General features: G+C 42.6%; 1 protein-coding gene across 4 annotated transcripts in view; it reads left to right on the forward strand.

The window, feature by feature from the left end:
- The first annotated feature begins 3673 nt into the window (after window positions 1-3673).
- LOC113460917 overlaps window positions 3674-17636 on the forward strand; it is a 28994-nt gene continuing 15031 nt past the window's right edge. For 3 of the 4 annotated variants that reach the window (XM_039132976.1, XM_039132977.1, XM_039132978.1), the window contains exons 1-8: window positions 3674-3836; window positions 4614-5909; window positions 7097-7119; window positions 7231-7406; window positions 11982-12083; window positions 12230-12251; window positions 12343-12494; window positions 12690-12785. In XM_039132976.1, coding sequence (XP_038988904.1) covers window positions 5730-5909; window positions 7097-7119; window positions 7231-7406; window positions 11982-12083; window positions 12230-12251; window positions 12343-12494; window positions 12690-12785 — 751 coding nt within the window. In that variant the 5' untranslated portion in view covers window positions 3674-3836; window positions 4614-5729. The remainder of the gene's footprint in view (window positions 3837-4613; window positions 5910-7096; window positions 7120-7230; window positions 7407-11981; window positions 12084-12229; window positions 12252-12342; window positions 12495-12689; window positions 12786-17636) is intronic. The other variant, XM_039132975.1, reaches the window with a different exon arrangement.

The raw sequence follows: 17636 nt of genomic DNA on the forward strand, positions 1-17636 counted from the left end.
TTGTAGACCGAGGGCAGACGGACCACCAAGAAGTCCATCCTCACAGTGCTCTCCCGGGGGGCGAGGCCAACTGTGACAAGGAAGCTAGCCTCACCTTCAACCGAGACCGCATCTCCGGTAAACCCGACTAGCGGGGCATTGATTCTCCGGAGATGTCTTCCTGTCAACCCCATTTTTTGGTAGGCATGGTAGTACAAAATGTTGGCTGAACTTCCATTGTCAACTAGGACACGCTTTACATCAAACCTATTTACAATCATGGAGATGACCACAGCGTCATCGTGAGGGGTCTCGACCCCTTCTAAGTCCTCGTCCGAGAACGAGATGACTTCATCAGTACGTGGGCGCTTCGGGGGTGTTCCCTGGGCGGCCGTTCCTGCCGAGGCCCGCCCGATCATGTTGATGGTGCCGGCGATGGGCCTGTTGTCGCCTGGATTTTCGGTTGGTGCGACATTCTCCGCCGGCCTTCTTTCCTCAGGTCGATTCCTCACGAACCGGTTGAGTACTCCCCGTCGGATGAGCGCTTCTATCTCGTCCCGGAGTTGGAAGCAGTCCTCCGTGTCGTGCCCACGGTCTCGGTGGAAGCGGCAATACTTCCTGGTATTTCGGGGAAATCCCGCGTCTCGCATAGGAGGCGGGGGTCGGAAGAAGTCCCGACCCTCAATTTCCATCAGGATCTCGGCCCGGGGAGCATTGACGGGTGTATAGTTCTCGTACCTCGCCTGGTACGTCCGGGGCCGTGGTTGAGACCTCGGACGAGGAGGTGTCCTCTGCTGAGGTCGCCCCTGCTGACGGGGCGGACTCCTCAGTCTGGGGAGATTTTTCTCTCTGCGGGGAGACCGGCTCCTTTGTCGGCCGCGCTCCTCGCGGCGCTTCTTCTGCTTCTTAGAGGCGGGCTCGATTGCTCCCCGCCTGGAGGCGACTGCCTCCTCGGCCTTGGCATACTTCCGGGCTCGGGCCAGCATTTCGGTGAAGTCGGCCGGGAAGCTCTTCTCGATGGAGAAGAGGAATCGGTAGGAGCGAACCCCAGTTTTCAGAGCCGACATGGCTATCGACTGGTCTAGCTCGCGGACCTCCCATGTGGCGGCGGTAAAGCGGTCCAGGTACTCTTTGAGGGACTCCCCCTCCTTCTGCTTGATGTCCAGGAGGGAGTCTGATGTCCGTCGCTGGCGCCGGCTGGCAGCAAAGTTGGTGGCGAACTGCCTGCCGAGCTGCTCAAAGGAGGACACTGTGTTCGGCTTCAGTCCAGAAAACCAAAGCCGAGCGGTCCCTCGGAGGGTCGCTGGAAAGGCTTTGCAGAGTATGGCCTCCGAGGACCCTTGTAGGGCCATGAGGGCCCGATAACTCTCCAAGTGGTCGAGGGGGTCGGTGATTCCGCTGTAGGGCTCCACCTGAGGCATTTTGAATCTCACGGGAACCGGCTCGTCCTCGATCTGGCGGGAGAAGGGGGACTTGGCAGTGAACTCAAAGTCCCCTTCCTGTCTTGCCTTCTTGCCGTGGAGTGCCGCAATCTGGCGCTCCAGATGCTCAACTTTTCGGTCGAGCTCCCCCACCCGTGGGATTGTCGTTGTGGTTTGCGCCGGCCCTTGGCGGTCCGGGGCTGACTCCGCCTCGGAAAGTTGGGGTCTCCGATCGAAACCTTCTCTCGGTAACTCCCTACGGGGAGTAGCCCGTTCTCCGTTGTTGGCTCTGGAGGAGCCATGCAGATTTTGACTGGGGAGAACCGGGCCGTTGGGGAGACACTCCGGCGGGGCCTGGGCCTGCGGGGGAAGCGCCGATGAAGCTTCCACGCGCCGTAGGCCCTGCACGGCGGCGGCCAGGGCCTGGACTTGCTGTACCAGGGCATTGAACTGTTCCAGCTGAACCTGAGGACCTGGGTCAGCTGGAGTTGGGAAATTCTGGACGGAGTGTCCAGGACTTTGCGGGGGACGCCGGGAGACGTTAGAGGCTCCCTTACTTCTCAACTTCATGACTGCTACTCGGTCCCTTCCTCTAGCGCCAACTGTTGCTGGAAATTGGACCCGGGGGCAATCTTCGGTCGAGGAGAGGGAGCGGGAGGTGGTTACTCACGGTGGGGCGGTGGTTCGTCGACGGGCGGCGTCCTCCGTCTGGGGCGATCGGCGAGAAGGAGCGGCTGATTCCCGCGGCTGGGCGACGATCCGACAGTGGGCGGCGTCCTCCGTCTGGGTGCCTGCACACGAGCCGGTGGCCGGGTCTCCCGGCGCCGGCCCTCCGACGCTCAAGTCAGGGAGGGGGCAAATCGTGTAGAGTAGAGGTAAACGGTGCGTGTCCTCAGTATCGATTTTCCAACCCCCTTTTATAGACCGGGGGTCGGTTTACCTGCGATGTAACGGGGCGAAGCCGTAGTACGGCTCGGCATGTCGTTCAGGTCGGCGCTTGGTCAGGCGAATAATTGCACTGATGTCGGCGATGAGGGCGTTGTACAACCCGAACTAGCACGCTACCAGGCGAATTTATTGCATCAGTGTCGGAGGTATGGCCGAGATCAGAGACTTATCACAGTTGACTAGACTCTGCTGGGCTTATTTGCCGTGGAGAGCTGGGAGTCCGTAGATGACAGGAGTCACGTGCATTAATTGTTGAGTGAGCCGGAGATCCACATTTATTGTGGAGTAAGCCGGAGATCCGCATTTATTGTGGAGTAAGCCGGAGATCCGCATTTATTGTGGAGTAAGCCGGAGATCCGCATTCATTGTGGAGTAAGCCGGAGATCCATATTTATTGTGGAGTAAGCCGGAGATCCGCATTCATTGTGGAGTAAGCCGGAGATCCATATTTATTGTGGAGTAAGCTGGAGATCCATATTTATTGTGGAGTGTGCCGGAGGATCACAGTGGTCATGCGCAATAAATGCCGGAGGGGCGTCATAGTACGGTCTCTGGCCGGACCTCGGAGACGTATAGCCGTAGTAGGTGGCTGACAAAAGTAGGCCTCGGGCATTGGGGTTTCTCTTAGGTCGGAGGTTCCGAGTTCGGGTGCCGACTTCGGCCTTCCAGGGTCGACGATTGTGCGGCTTCTTTGGGGCATTCGTGTCATTTGGGGGAAAAACCTTATTCCCCCAACAGGTACATATGCAAAAAAAAAAAAAAAAAAAAGTAGAATAGCAGAACAAGTGTTTAAGGATATATATGCAAATATCAATTTTGAAAAAATATTCATGAAAAATTCGATATTTAGAAGGGTACTCAGATAAAAAATCTAAATTATAAATATCATAACTATCATTACGAGAAGATTTCTCAAATGATAGTAACAACAAAGAATTTATCAGATCAGGTTCAGAAGTATTCATATTGCCTCCCACGTAACAGGTTCTACTCAAATCAACCATCATCGACTCTTAGCCCTTGGATAGACAAGGTGACGCAGAGACCATTACAAAACTCTTGGCCGTCAGGCTTCACCGGGTCTGCACGTACGACTCGTACCGTATCCCATGACACTCTTTTTATACGACTCGTACCGTATCCTCTCGTATGCGGGCTCTGCGTCCATTCCAGGAGCGATCAACGGACAAAGTATATACATCATAACGTCTTTAGATCCGACTTACACCGTATCCCATTAACCGACATTGTAGTTTATACATTATAACGTTTTATACGCGACTTACACCGAATCCCACCCTGGCCTATAAAAGCCCCGCCAAGGCCAGCTTTGTCCGCGTTTCCCTCCATCCCGTTTTCGAAAGTGGGTTTCTCGTTCCTCCGATCTCGTCCGCGAGAGGAACTTCCGAGCGACGGAGATCGGATCGATCCACCCTCTGGAGACGAAACCCGTTTTCTTACGGATCCAACGCTCGTCTTTTGGTAAAAGTATGAGCTCCGTTTAGTTCTTTGGTCTTCTCCATCGTTCGTTCTTGGTGCTTCTTGTGATCGTTGTTGAGTTCTCGCAAGAAAATTTAGGTTTCCGATCTTCTTGCTTGGATTTTGATATAGATCCAATTTTCTTCTTAATTCTTGGGAGATTTAGGGGTTTAATGGAGAAATTAGGGCTTTGATGCTAGGTGTGCTGTGAAGTGTATGGATCTTGTAATGCTGATCAAATTGGAGGTTGGTTATAAATCCGATGACATGAAATGATATTAGGCTGGCATAATAGTTGATTCATAGGTGAGCCAGGCTCCCCTATTCTGGTGATTTATCAGTGTTCTTAGCTAAACGTTTTGAACATTTCTATCTTTATGTACGCCTATTTTAAATCAGGGATCTTGATGGGTTTTTGGACTCCGTATTTCTAGATTTATTTACATTTTCCTGATTCCTAATTAGGGTTTTTGGCAGACGGTAGATGCCCTGATTTAACTTTCTTGGTGCAAGATTTTGTTTCAGAAGAATATTTTTTGATAATTCAGGTGACATGTACTCTGGTGAACTGGTGTTATTTTGATTTGATAGTTGATCGGTTGTTATAACTTCTAAGAGTTGTTTTCTAGGATTATTTTAACAGAACCCTCTAGTCTGTATGTGTCAAAGTTAATATCAGTTTATTTATAGTATTGGTGCTCTTAGACCGTTTGTTCTTTCTGAAATTTCATTGTTTTGTCATTTTTACTGAAATAGCCTTCTCTATGATTCTGTTACTATATCCAGGTGAAGGGATGAACTAGTAACAAAATGAGGCCACCATAATCACAATGCAAACCCAGGGAAAGCAAGGACCATTTCTAGTAACCAACTCATTCAGGATCAGAGCAACACAGCACTTAAGACATCCTAAAGATTTAACAAGACAAGGGGGTGAGAAGAAGCACAGACACTGCAATCCTACCGCAACCATCAGACTCTACACTTCGCTTACAACACTAAACTTCGATTAAATATAACAGAGAAGTTAACTGTATATACTTTATAATCGGCTTTCTTTATTTCCATTTATAATCCTCAAGAACAATGTTTGTACGGCTAGAAATTGGAGATTTCAAAATCCCATGTCGCAAGAAAAGTTCGACATGCTGCATAGCCATGTATATACCAATAATTCTTTTTAAATTTAATACACACACACACATATATATAAATATATAGTATAGCAAGACGCCTCCAAAATTATAATATTAATTAATTACTCAGTTGACTCTAACAACTTAGTTGGTTGGAAGAAATTAATACCAGTCTTAATATATGATAATGACTGTACGTCAAAGGCCTGCAATGACTGTTAGGTACTTAATAACTGTTGGTTTTAACCTTGCAGTTTGTTCGCTTTATCGTGTTAATGGAAATTTGCGTGCCCTCAAATAGCTCCATATATGATGGGATCTTTTGAAAAGCTAGCGGTCTCATGCGCCAGCCGGTGGGCCTCGGCACGACGACGTGAATAAAAACGCGTGGGTGCGTGAATAAAATCATGGTTCATTTTATTTCCTCTAAAATTGGATTTACAGAAATAAACATAGCTTCTCTGCTCTGTGTGCTGAGGTTGTCAAATATTATTGTTTATACTATTAGTGGTCTTTGATCATCTGATCTTTTTGTGATTGCATTGGTCATCTTAATTATGATTTGGAACGTGGAACAATTGATTATGGTAAATTTGCGTTCATGGCGTAACATCAAGTTCAGTTTTCTTCTCACTTCTCTCTTGGTGCCTGAACTTTTTCACTTATTATATTGAACTATTTTATTATTATTTTTTATATTCATTTCTTAATTTACTCATTTTTGGATGTGAATCGGCTCTCATATACTACATGAGATTGTTTTCAGATGCATCTCTTTTCTCTATGGAACATTTACTTTGAAATGATATATGCGGTGTTATTTACTACAGATCATTGGATCCTTATGACAGGAAGTTGTCATTCATTTACAGTTTATTTGTATGAACAAATCACATCATCAAAAATGTTACAATGGATGGGAGGTTCTAGGCGCAAGGTGACTGCTGTAAGTATTCATCATCATGTTTTAACTCTGCTCAGGTATTGGAGGCTTATTTCTGAAAACAAAGTATTATGCATTTGTTGGACAAATATCAGATCTTTACGTTAAAGAGACTTTTTGTTAAAAAATATGATACAACAAGTTGATAGAATATATCATTTCTTTACGTTAAAGTGACTTTTTGGGAAGAAATATGATACAACAAGTTGATAGAATAATATTTTTGAGAACTTATTTTAACTATATTGTACTGGTGTCAACATAAAAACCTCCAGCTTTGTCTTTTTTTTTGTTAAAGCAAATATGACCATTCAGGATATAAACTATGTATAAAGAGAATTGTTTGCTATGTCTGCAAGTTTATGTAGCATGACAGGCGATTTCTATGAGGGTCAGATATATTGTATATCTCTATGCAGTTTCTTTAATTTGTTTGAACACTGAAAATCATAACAATTGTCCCTACTATGCAGTTCATAAAATCTCCTCTCTCCCCTAACCTTTGTTACATGTGTTTTAAGCTTTTTTCACCTTTTCTTTTCGGCCATCTGCAGCTGCCTTCGAATCCTGCTTTTTCCATTGATCGGTGATAGGTTTTTTTCAGTGAGTTTTAGGAATTTTTTATTAGTTTGAACTTTGAACCATGATTTTTCATGTGTTTTTCCTTTGTATGCAAGTTTTTGGTATATATGAATGAAATTCTTCTTTAAAAGGCCTGCTGCTTAAAGCTCTTCAACTGTTATTTTCTCAGTTCTCCTGTTAATCAAGTTATGTAACATTTATTGACATCACAAGCACAAGTATTGGATTTCAACTAACAATTTATGGTCTAATAACAGATATTACAATGAACTCGTCTAACTCATGATTGACCGGGAACTTGAGCTGATTTAATTCTGTCTACTGAGTTTTAAAATTCTTCTTTTTCCTAGAAGCTGAGTACGCCTTTGATTTGCTCAAGTATTTTATATATTCAGTTTCCCATTGTATGCCTACTAAGCATTCCCCCGTTTTTTAAGGGAGGAAGGTACCTGTTATATGTCATCTTAACATGTATGAACTCTGACAGTTCAATAAGTTCCAAAATGCTGATTTTATTTCTAACAGTCTACTTGCATTAGTTCTGCGTTTTTCTAAACTTGGTAATGATATGCTACTGTTTTGATTATGATGGGATGGTGAATCATCAGTCCAGAAAGTCAATGCATAACAGGTAAGTTGTATCTCCAGTCCAATATCTTCAGCTGCACCCTCAGTTTCAAGAGTTCCTTGAAGATTGTTCCTTGATATAATGCACAGCACTAATGAAAATCATAAATTAAAGGCAAAAGCAATACTTCGAGCAAAGAAAAAGACAGCAACAAGCACCTGGGCTAGAAAATCATAATGATGTAAGAAACAAGCGAGCTCATTACCAAGAGGAGCCTCGATCACTTGATATCTTAAGCTTGACAAATCTGGCAACAATTGCTCATGGAGATTATTCTAGTCATATTAATGGTAAGAAAGCAGGTAATCCTAAGCTTAACAATATGATATTATGATCTCATTTTCTTTATCATCCTTTGTAGAATTCTTTTGACTTAGAAGTCATGAAGTGTGGAACTAGCATATCACTCCTATGCATAAATTTGAGAAGAAATCATTTTATTATGCATTATGTAGACTGATTTAATGTGGATTTTAGATATGAGTCTTCTTGAAAAATTCTGATCACAATTAACTAGCCTCATCCCAACTATTTAAAAATCATGTTTATAGAACCTTTTAGACATTTCTTCTTGCTAACAATGATGCAATCTTAGTCATATTATTCCTGTTAATGGCTACATAATCTATCACTCCAAGCTTCTTAAAAATAACTTCCATGATTTCCGTCCATATTGTCTGAGGTCTGCCTCTCCTCTTTCTTGACCTTGTTAGTTCCTTTTCTTGTCATTATCTTACGTCATTTTAAACTTGCTCCTACAATTTCAATTGATATTATGATGATTTTAATATCTGCTATTCCTTTGCTTGCTTTAAAGTAATCCATTTTCAACTCTATATATCCTAGTTCTCCATACATATACCTCAACATCATCTCATCTCTACAATGCCAATTAGATCTTCCTAGTCATGTTATCTTTTTGTTTGCAGATTGAATATGGTGAAAACAATTCATAACTAGGGTATTCCATTGCTGCCAATTTGGATTGTCATTCATTTGTGCTTCAAAACATTTTGTGCTTGCTTTTCATTTTACAAATTCCATGATTTCAATTTAGTCTTTAGTCATCTACTAATTCTAACCATAAACACAATGCTGTTTGCAAACATCATTAACATTGCACCTCTTTAATACATATGTTTAATTCATAAATCGCAAGTTTATGTAGATAATGGCTTAAGGCTGCCTATTTGTAAATGAAAACTTACCATGTCGGCAAAACTAATGGACATCTTAATGTTCCTGATCTGTCCCTATGATCTTATCATACATGCCTCTATACATTTCTAAGCTCCCACCAATGCAATATCTTTCACCCCAATTTTATGCTTTCTTTTGATTAACTAAAACCCACCTGTTTCTCTTTGTTAGTCTAGTGCAAATGTTTTTTTATTTGAAGCAATAAGGTGCAACTAGCCACAATAATCAATTAGATGTGACAAGCCAGAATGGGCTTAATTGGATAATAGATGGAGTTTAAAATGTCGAAGGATATAATTTATTGGAAGCTATAACAATGTTTACTTGAAACTCAAGGAGCATATGCTGAGAGATAGTAGAACACAATTGATTGACTGATGGAAGCAGTGTCTAACATCGATGCCTCTGGAACTTGATTATAATATCCTATAGCATGTTATAATACATTATTAACCTTGTAAACATACATTTTTCAATAATATGTATCACTAATCAAAAATCTTTTCATAGAGGTGATTCAAAGTCGAAGATTTCCAATGGATAGGGAAAATGCATGGTGGTATGACTGTCTGTGAAGGACACTAGGTATTTGGTGCAAATGGATGCTACACTAGAAACTCTTGTATTTTAGAAATTTTAGGGTGTCGACGCTTTTAGGCTCTTAAATACCACAGCCTTACTTGACTCTTTGAAATGACGTGTTGTAATTATATGATATAAGCCTGAAGTGCCAATGAATGACACTTTTGCAGTGTCCTGTACTCTCCTGTTTCAGGGCAACCAGGCAAATAACGACACTTCAATTCTCAACTATTCCAAGTTTTGAACAAATATTGATCTAAAGTTTCTCTATACTTGTATTAGACTGTCAGGACCTTTTCTCCTTTTCTTTGAAATAACATATCACGCAAGACACAGTATGCCTTTTTTTTAAATGTAAAACAATACTATTGAATAATCAAAATAGGCGATAATAGATAATGTTATTCTTTTGCCATCTCTTGTCTTTCTTGTACACTTTAGGGCACCTAGGCACTAGGCACATGGACCAAGAATCTAGGAACACTGTGGAGTGGGCGATAAAAGTGATCTATTTGGAAGAATTGTTAGACATTACAACAACTTATCTTGGTTTTCTTTGCTTCTTGTTGTGAACGTGCTCCATAGCCAACCGATGTTGATGGGAAAACTTGGATCATAATGATGATTTATTTTCCTGCTAGCGAAAGCCAAATTCCTATCATTTAAAATGATCATCTATTTGTCAGAATAGAGGGAAATAATGATTTAGAAACCCATCCTTAGAGCAGTTGGTGAAGCATATAACTTTGATGGAAGCCTGAGTACTTGCAAGATAATTGCCTCAACATTGAAGCATCCTGCTTTCTGTCATTGAGGAAGTCTAGTATGAAACAGAAGCTAGTGGTCCAATGTTACTGAGGTGAATCACTAGTCTAACAGGGAGGGAGTCCCAGCATATAAGAAAGAAACTGAATAACTGAGTAATTGTACTTCCGAATAAATGAGTAACTGTTCCTTGGAGGTATCAAAATGCATAGCTATTGCTGAACAATAAGGCAGACAAAGAGTGGTATTGAACAAGTTCACTAAAATGTTTCATCAAGAAAAGGAAAATGTAGTGTCAAGAGATGAAGTAGATAAGACCCCTGTTAGCTGACAATGTCTAGCAGGATTGGGAATCACTTACCATCAGTGGCCAGAACATCAAATGAAACTTCCTCGATGCATCGAGTAAGATGATGCTGACTAAACAAGCACAATCATCTAAATATAAGTGCAATCTGTTGTTGTTATGGACAATCAATTGTGGCATATAGTCCCCAACTTTGATCAAAATATCAATGTTGAAAAACAGAATTATGATGCTGTGGAGCGTACGCTATGTGAGATAGTTGGGGAAGTTTGTACTAAGAATGATATAGTCAATACTCTCAGCAAAATAGTGGAGATGGTATACATTCTTTGAAGGGTGTAAGTAGCCAATTGGCTACAAGTTGGCTGTATGTTGACTTCACAAATATGTTGGTTTCAGGACCAATTAGACTACAGAAGATGGAACTCTTATTCATCTTTGGTTAACAAAGGGGCTCATGATTTTTTGGTTATTTAATTTTGTTAGAGAAGTAAGTTTATTTATTTAAATACATAGTTTGGCATGCTAATTAAAGGTCAGTAAAACTCATGAAGGTCCTTTAGAAGGCTACTTAATTTTATATGTATTACCTTTGTTTGGCTCAATGACCTTTGGTGGCTTTGGAAATGGTTTGTTGCTAAAGGGTTGCTCTTGAAGGGGTTTGACGGACAGACATAGGACTTGTTGGCTTAAATTGTGGTATGCAGAAGGGAACTCTAATGTCATTAGCATAGTCGGCGGAACTGTCTCGAACCGCCTAGTTCGGGGCGTCCCGAGCCATACCGGCGGTGGACCGGGACGATTCCATTGTCGAAATCGAGACCCCATCGCTGGAGGGGGAGAAGGAGAAGGAAAAAGAGACAGAGAGAGAGCGGGGGAGGAAGGGAGAGCAAGGAAAAGAGAGGTTGGCTGGTGGAGGCTGGGGGCCTCTGCGTAGAGGAGGCGGAGGCCGGAGAGACGCAGAGGTGGGGCTCCGCCTCCAGTCCCCTGTTTCGTTCAAAACAGGGGCCCGGAGGGGGCCCCTTTTATTTTTGTCCATTTTGAACTTCAATTTAAAATATGAAAAAATAAAATGGGCCCTTTCGGGTCCTTATTTTGAACAAAACAAGGGACCGAAGGTGGAGCCTTGCCTCCGCGTCTCCCCGGCCTCCACCTTCTCCATGCGGAGGCTCCCCAGCTTCCGTTGGCCGGCCCCAGTCGGCCTCTCTCTTCTTTCCTCTCCCTCTCTCTCTGTCCCCCGCTCTCTCTCTTTTCCTCTTTCCTGTTCTCCCTCTCCCCCACCTCTACTGACCGGCATGGCATAGCATGGGGCCGTACCAACCTATGCCACCGGGCAACCGGTACGGAGCCTGGTATCGGCACAACAGATGTTGGTCATTAGTTTCACTAATGAAAATTGGAGGGACCAAACTGAATTGAAGCATGGCTAACTTCTTTCAAGTCCAAAGAAGCAAGTTCTTGGACCTAGTTCATTCGTGATGGAGTCAGTAGTTGTATTGCACTTGCTTAGAAGGATACATGATATTGTAGATAGGTTTATAAATATACCTGGAAATCATCTTTTCCTTTTGTTTCCTTTCTAGTAGGAAATATGTTTTGAGCACTACTCAAGCACGATATTGGGCAATCTAATAATATGGCATCTGGTGTACCTGAATAACGTAATCAATTTAGGTTTGGTTGTATCCTTATGCAGTTCAACCATGTGTTGGTCTATTAGCTTGTTAGTCTATCAACGTAGAATGGTAGGGAACAGGTCAATGCAGGATGATACATGCCAATATAAATCATTTTAGGTGTCCCTGTTGAACTATATGTGGTTTCAAGTATAGTGCTCTAGTGATTTGAGAGGGTCTCTGTATTTTTTTTTCTGAAAAAAACATCGTTGGCAGAATGGTTTAGAGCCACATCCATGTAATGAAGTCTCTACCTGCATATGCTTATTTGATTGTTAAGATTTTTTTTTTCGTTGGCCTTTTTGTTAATTGGAATTTTCTTTTTGTTTATTCAGATCTTGGTTCTCTGCAAGTGGATTGTAAACCGTCAGAGCTTTCCCCTGCAATGATGTTGAAGAAAATCACTTGTCAATATTTCAACAATTTGGAGGAAACATGTAAGGAATGCATTACCCATATATTTACATGTTAATGGTAACTGGAAATGCAATATATTCTATGTTTGGATCAAAAATATCTTTTCTGATTTACTCTCGATGCTGTGATATGACTTGTTCGGTGATTTCTTTACTGTTTTATTCAGGTTCTACTGCATTCCTAAACAAGTAGGTGCCACGAAAATGCTTTTCTGCCTTTTCTCTATAAACTCTGTCTGTATCTTGCTATGGAAAAGAAGACAGTTTATTTTTTCAACAGGCTTTCTGCAGCCGGTTCTCCTCAATATGCACCAGCTGGTCATAGTCTTAGCAGTAAATTGGATGACTGTAAGATGCCAGGATCTCCATGTGAATTTATTTCCAATAATACTGGCAGTAAATCAAAAGAACAGCAGGAAGAGGTCCAAAATGGTAAGTATCAGAGCAGTTATAGACTGTTGATTATAAAGTCAATGTCAGTAATCATAACTTCCTAAGGATTGCTAGTTTCTGTAATAATTTCAAGTGATTGTGGGGCTTTTTTTCTTCTTGTTGCTGGAAACTTTAGTATTTGATAATTAAGATTTTTTTGCTTTTTTTTTTAATTGTTTTGAATCTTTTTTGCAGAAGTTTCTATTCTTGATTTACTCGGTGATGATGGACCAAAAGGTAAGCCTGAAGGAAGATCAGTCCCTGAAGCTCATGTTGCATTTTCGGTGGAAGGTAAGGGCCTAAAATTTAAATTTCCCTTTTCTGATTCAGACCTAGGCCCTGTTTGGGGGAGCTGTTGGCAGTAGAGCTGTTGGAAGTAGAGCTGTTAGAAGTAGAGCTGTTGGAAGTAGAACTGTTATAAAAAGCTGTTTGCTGTTTGGTAACTACATTTCTAAAGTGCTGTGGCACTTTAACATTTGTTTGGTAAACAACTGAGAAAGTACTTTTGTATAACAAAATGACCATAAAGGACATTACTAGTATTATACAATAGTGCATAATAAAATATAATATATATTAATATATAAATATATGATATAGTATAATATTAATGTAATGTAACATAATATTATTATAATATAGTACTATAACATTGTATACTATAGGATAATAATTTAATATAATATTAAATTATTTAACATAACATAATATTATATTATATTATATTTATAGTATAATACAATAATAAATGTATAAAATATTATAATTATTAGTATAAATTAATTTTTTACTCTTTTGATGACCATTTATTTCTCTAACAAATTTTCTAACTAGGTGAAAAAATTGGTTAAATAATTACTAATATTTTTTATTTATTTATTTATTTATTATTTTATTTCATTGAAATATATTTATTTATTATTTTATTTATTTATTTATTCGTTCATTTATATACATATTTATTTATTTATTTCTTTTTCTTTTTTTTCTTTTTCGGCGGTATTGAGGAGAAGGAGATAGAGAGGGAGAGAGAGAGAGAGGGGGGATGGTGAGAGAGAAAGAGGCGGTGCGATTGAGATTTTTGGGAGGAAAAAGAAACTTTTAAATGGGGGTATTTTGGTCAAAAATACAGCTTCTCGACAAAGCTGAAAACAGCGTTTTCGGAAAGCTCCAAAATTGAGCTTCTGCCAAAAAGCTGTTTTCAGCTTTCCGCAAAAGCTGAAACAGCTTCTTGGAAATTTTACCAAATACACTTTTTTACCTAAAAGTACTTTTGGAGGGCCAGAAAGTGCTTTTTGGCCCTCCAAAAGCTCCCCCAAACAGGGCCCTAGTCTTTGGTTGGGAAGCCCTCATCTTAAGGAGGTGCATCGACTTATTCTTCGAAATTGTTGTTATCATTTTGGTTTTTTATTTAAAAAATGTGGCAACTGAAGGGTTAATGCTAAAAAAAATCTAGACTTTTCAGTTTTTTCTATTTAAAATGTAATGTTTGATAATGGTGGGTAAATCAGCACAAAATTATTTTAACTCCAACATATGCAAGAAATTGCTAAAAATTGAAAAGTCGCATCATATTAGAATTGAGATTAGAGGAAAGGCTGTTCAAAATCATGGAGTTGTTGCTGTCCAAACATGCAAACTCCAGTAGAACTATATGCAGGGTTGGCAATGAGATATCTGGTTGGAGTAATGCTAGAAATAGTAGTTTGCACTTTCCAAAAACTGAACAAGAAGGTTGATTTTCTAATTCTTGAAAACAATTAGAGTAAATTACAAAGACCCCCCCCCTTCTTTTAGATTAGTGGTAGATTACATCTACACCCAATAGTTTGAAAAACCCATGCTTACCCCTTGAGGTTTATTTTTATCCAACATTTTAACCCATAACTTAATAGAACATTAATCAAACCGTTAACCTTATATGGGACGCAGATGCGCCATCAATTTTTTTTTTAAAATGACCAAAATAACCTTAAGTGACATAACAACTACGTAAGAATATAAGAAAACATGTGCATCCTCCTCACCACCTAAGGGCAATTTTTACTTTTACATGAGGTAAATGGTTTCATTAACGCCGTTAATTTAACTAGGTGTAAGTGTAGGTTTTACAAACTATTGGGTGTAAGTGTAATTGACATAAATTTTAGGATGAATTTTTGTTATTTATTTAAACAATTAAACACACTCTCATCAACTACCATATAGGGATAGGCATAATCATGGTCGGCGGAACCGTCTCGAACCATACCGGCGGCGGACCAGGACGGTTTCGGCAACGAAAACGAGATCGGCAACAGAGGGGGAGAAGAAAAAAGAGAAAAAGAGAGAGAGAGAGCGGGGGAGGGAGGGAAAGGGGGAGAAAGGAAGAGAGAGGAAGACAAAGGCCGGCTGGTGGAGGCCGGAGAGCTTCCGCGGAGGAGGGGCTCCCCCTCCGAGCCCCTGTTTCGAATGAAATGGGGGGCCGGAGGCAGAGCCTCTCCTCCACGGCAGCTCTCCGCCTCCTTCGCTGGTCTCTATTGGCCTTCTTCGGCGTCCCCCTCTCTCTATTTTCCTCTCTCTCGTCCTTCCTCTCCCCCGCCTCTTTTACTGTGTCAGTACAAGCATAGCACGGTGCGGGCCTGTACTCGACTTGTGCCGCCGGGCAACCGGTCCGAGGCTCAGTACCAACATAGCAGACACTGGGCATGGTGGTATGCATGTGAAAGATGGTCCATCTGGTGTCGGTTCTTGCAGCATTTCTTTGAATGATTCAAGATGAATGCTATAATTACACACTATTTTGGGCAAGATGTGGGGAAATTTGGTTCATCTTTGACATGGTGCTTAATTTTGATCAATTTATGAAATAGCTGCGTGCCATATGTAATGAAGTAAGGTATGTATAGGTCAGCCAATATGTATGGCTGGTTACCGTATGTATTTTGTTGATGTTATTTCATCCCATCCCTTGGGGTGTTTGAAAATGAAGGAAGTTAGGGATATCTAGCATTCTATGGAAAAAGAACAAATACAGGATGATTGGTCATATCTATTTATCAGATAAACATGCTTTGTCTTAGACACATGCCAAGGGAAAGATATGGGAATGTAAATGGCACCATTTTATGGGATATCCTGTAGGTTCAGCTGTTTTCTGTTGTAAAATTTGTCTAGAGGTTACTAAGATAGGAGGGTTAACGAAGAGTGTGTCTTGATATGACAATGGACATTCATCAAAAGGAGGGCTATCTAAGTAAGCAGGGTTGTGATGCTCTCTGTTAGAATAAAGAAATAGAGGTGGTTGAGGTGCCCATAAAATTGACAAGAATCATGGTCTGTAATAGTACCTGAAAGTTGGACATGATGGAGTAACCTATTAGGTGTCACATATGGCAAAACACAAAATCTCTTAGAAAGGGACACCTCATATCTGTGGAAATGAAGTTTGTGGTTGAAGGATGGTGAAAAACTGCACTCATCAGATTCTAGTTCTGATCATAGATTTGGAGCGTGAAATAATTCGTGCAAGGCAAACATCTTAAACCAACAAGGTAAACCTTCAGAAGTCAACAATTTCCTTCAGCCCTAGCACTGAGCATAGGGTCAGACAGGAGATTCGGGGGTTACTTGGGATGCCGGATCAGGACGGGACCTGGAGTTACCTGGGAGTACCCATCACGGGTCGGAGGTTACGGGTGGCGGAGTGTTCTGGTCTGGTGCAGAGGATTCAGAGCAGACTGGAGGGTTGGAGGGCATCTTCACTCTCCATGATGGGTAGATTGACGCTGATTAGGTCAGTGCTAGCTTCCATGCCTGTCCACTTCATGGCCAACACAGTAGTTCCGAAAACAGTGCTAATGAGGATTGAGCGGCTACTTCGGAGCTTCCTGTGGGGGTCGTATGGAGGGGGTCACGGGATGCATCTAGTGGCATGGGAGAGCGTCTGCCTACCAGTGAGTGAGGGTGGCCTCGGAGTCTTGTCTCTGGTGGAGCGACGTGAGGCGCTGATTGCCCGACATGCAGCTCGATTCACGCTGGAGCCACAGGGTTTCTGGAGTCAGACCATGGCTACCAGATATGGCCGTACTGGCACTGCAGGGGCGATTCGCAGTGGGCGTCGCTGTTCATTCATGTGGCGAGAGATCGCCAGATATCTTCCCACGGTCGAGGAGAACACTAGATGGTTGATAGGCAATAGGCAGAGTATTGATGTGGTTGGTGATCCATGGGTGGGTGCCCTACCCTTGAGACTCTGGCCGACTATGGTTGACATTGAGGCAGTGGAGGGACTGCGGGTCTGTGACCTCTTTGTCCCGGGCGGGGTTGCCTGGGATGAGGTTAGGTTGGGTCACATGTTTGGGGCACACTTGGCTGAGAGGGTTAGGTCCCTTCCGATCCCGGGGTATGTGGGTCCGGATATCCGGGTGTGGAGCACGTCGTGCAGGACCGGAGTGAGGGTGGGGGACCTCTCCCGTGTGCTCCGGCCAGAGCATGAGCCAGGGCCGGAGTGTGCCTGGGTCTGGCGCCTAGGCCTCCATCCGAGGGTCGCACTGTTCTTATGGAAGGTCGCCTGGGTTCGGCTTTCGACAAGAGCAGTATTGAGCGAACGGGGCTTGAGGATGCCCCTAGAGTGCGGGGCATGCGGAGCTGATGAGTCGGTGGACCATGTACTGTTTCAGTGCATATGGGCGAGGGCGGTGTGGTGTGCGGCAGGGCTGCCATGGGAGGGTTGGACCCGTGGGGACCAGTTCTTACGAACTATCCGCTGGTGGTCGGGTAACCCATTGACACGCCAAGAGGCGGTTAGAGCGACCTGCACAGCATACCAGATATGGCTGGCCAGGAATGCTCGAACCTTTGGTGAGCAGAGCAAGTCGCCAAGGCTCGTGGCGGAGAGCGCCCGGGCGCAGGCGGCAGAGATTAGTCGTGCTTCCTCCTTAAATGGACTTTTGATAGCTCGGGATATCTGGGGTTTCCCTTCTGCCTCGGCAGCTTCTCACACGGTGTTTTTCACCTGGGAGCCCCCACCCCCAAGCTTCCTCAAAGTCAATTTTGATGGGTCCGTGCTGGATGGCGGCACGATAGGTGGAGCGGGTTTTGTTATTCGGGACCCGACCTCCAGGGTAGTGGCGGCGGGATGCTGTCAGGTATTTGACTGCA

This window comes from Phoenix dactylifera, chromosome 13 (assembly GCF_009389715.1).
Source record: "Phoenix dactylifera cultivar Barhee BC4 chromosome 13, palm_55x_up_171113_PBpolish2nd_filt_p, whole genome shotgun sequence".
NCBI classification, from domain to species: domain Eukaryota; kingdom Viridiplantae; phylum Streptophyta; class Magnoliopsida; order Arecales; family Arecaceae; genus Phoenix; species Phoenix dactylifera.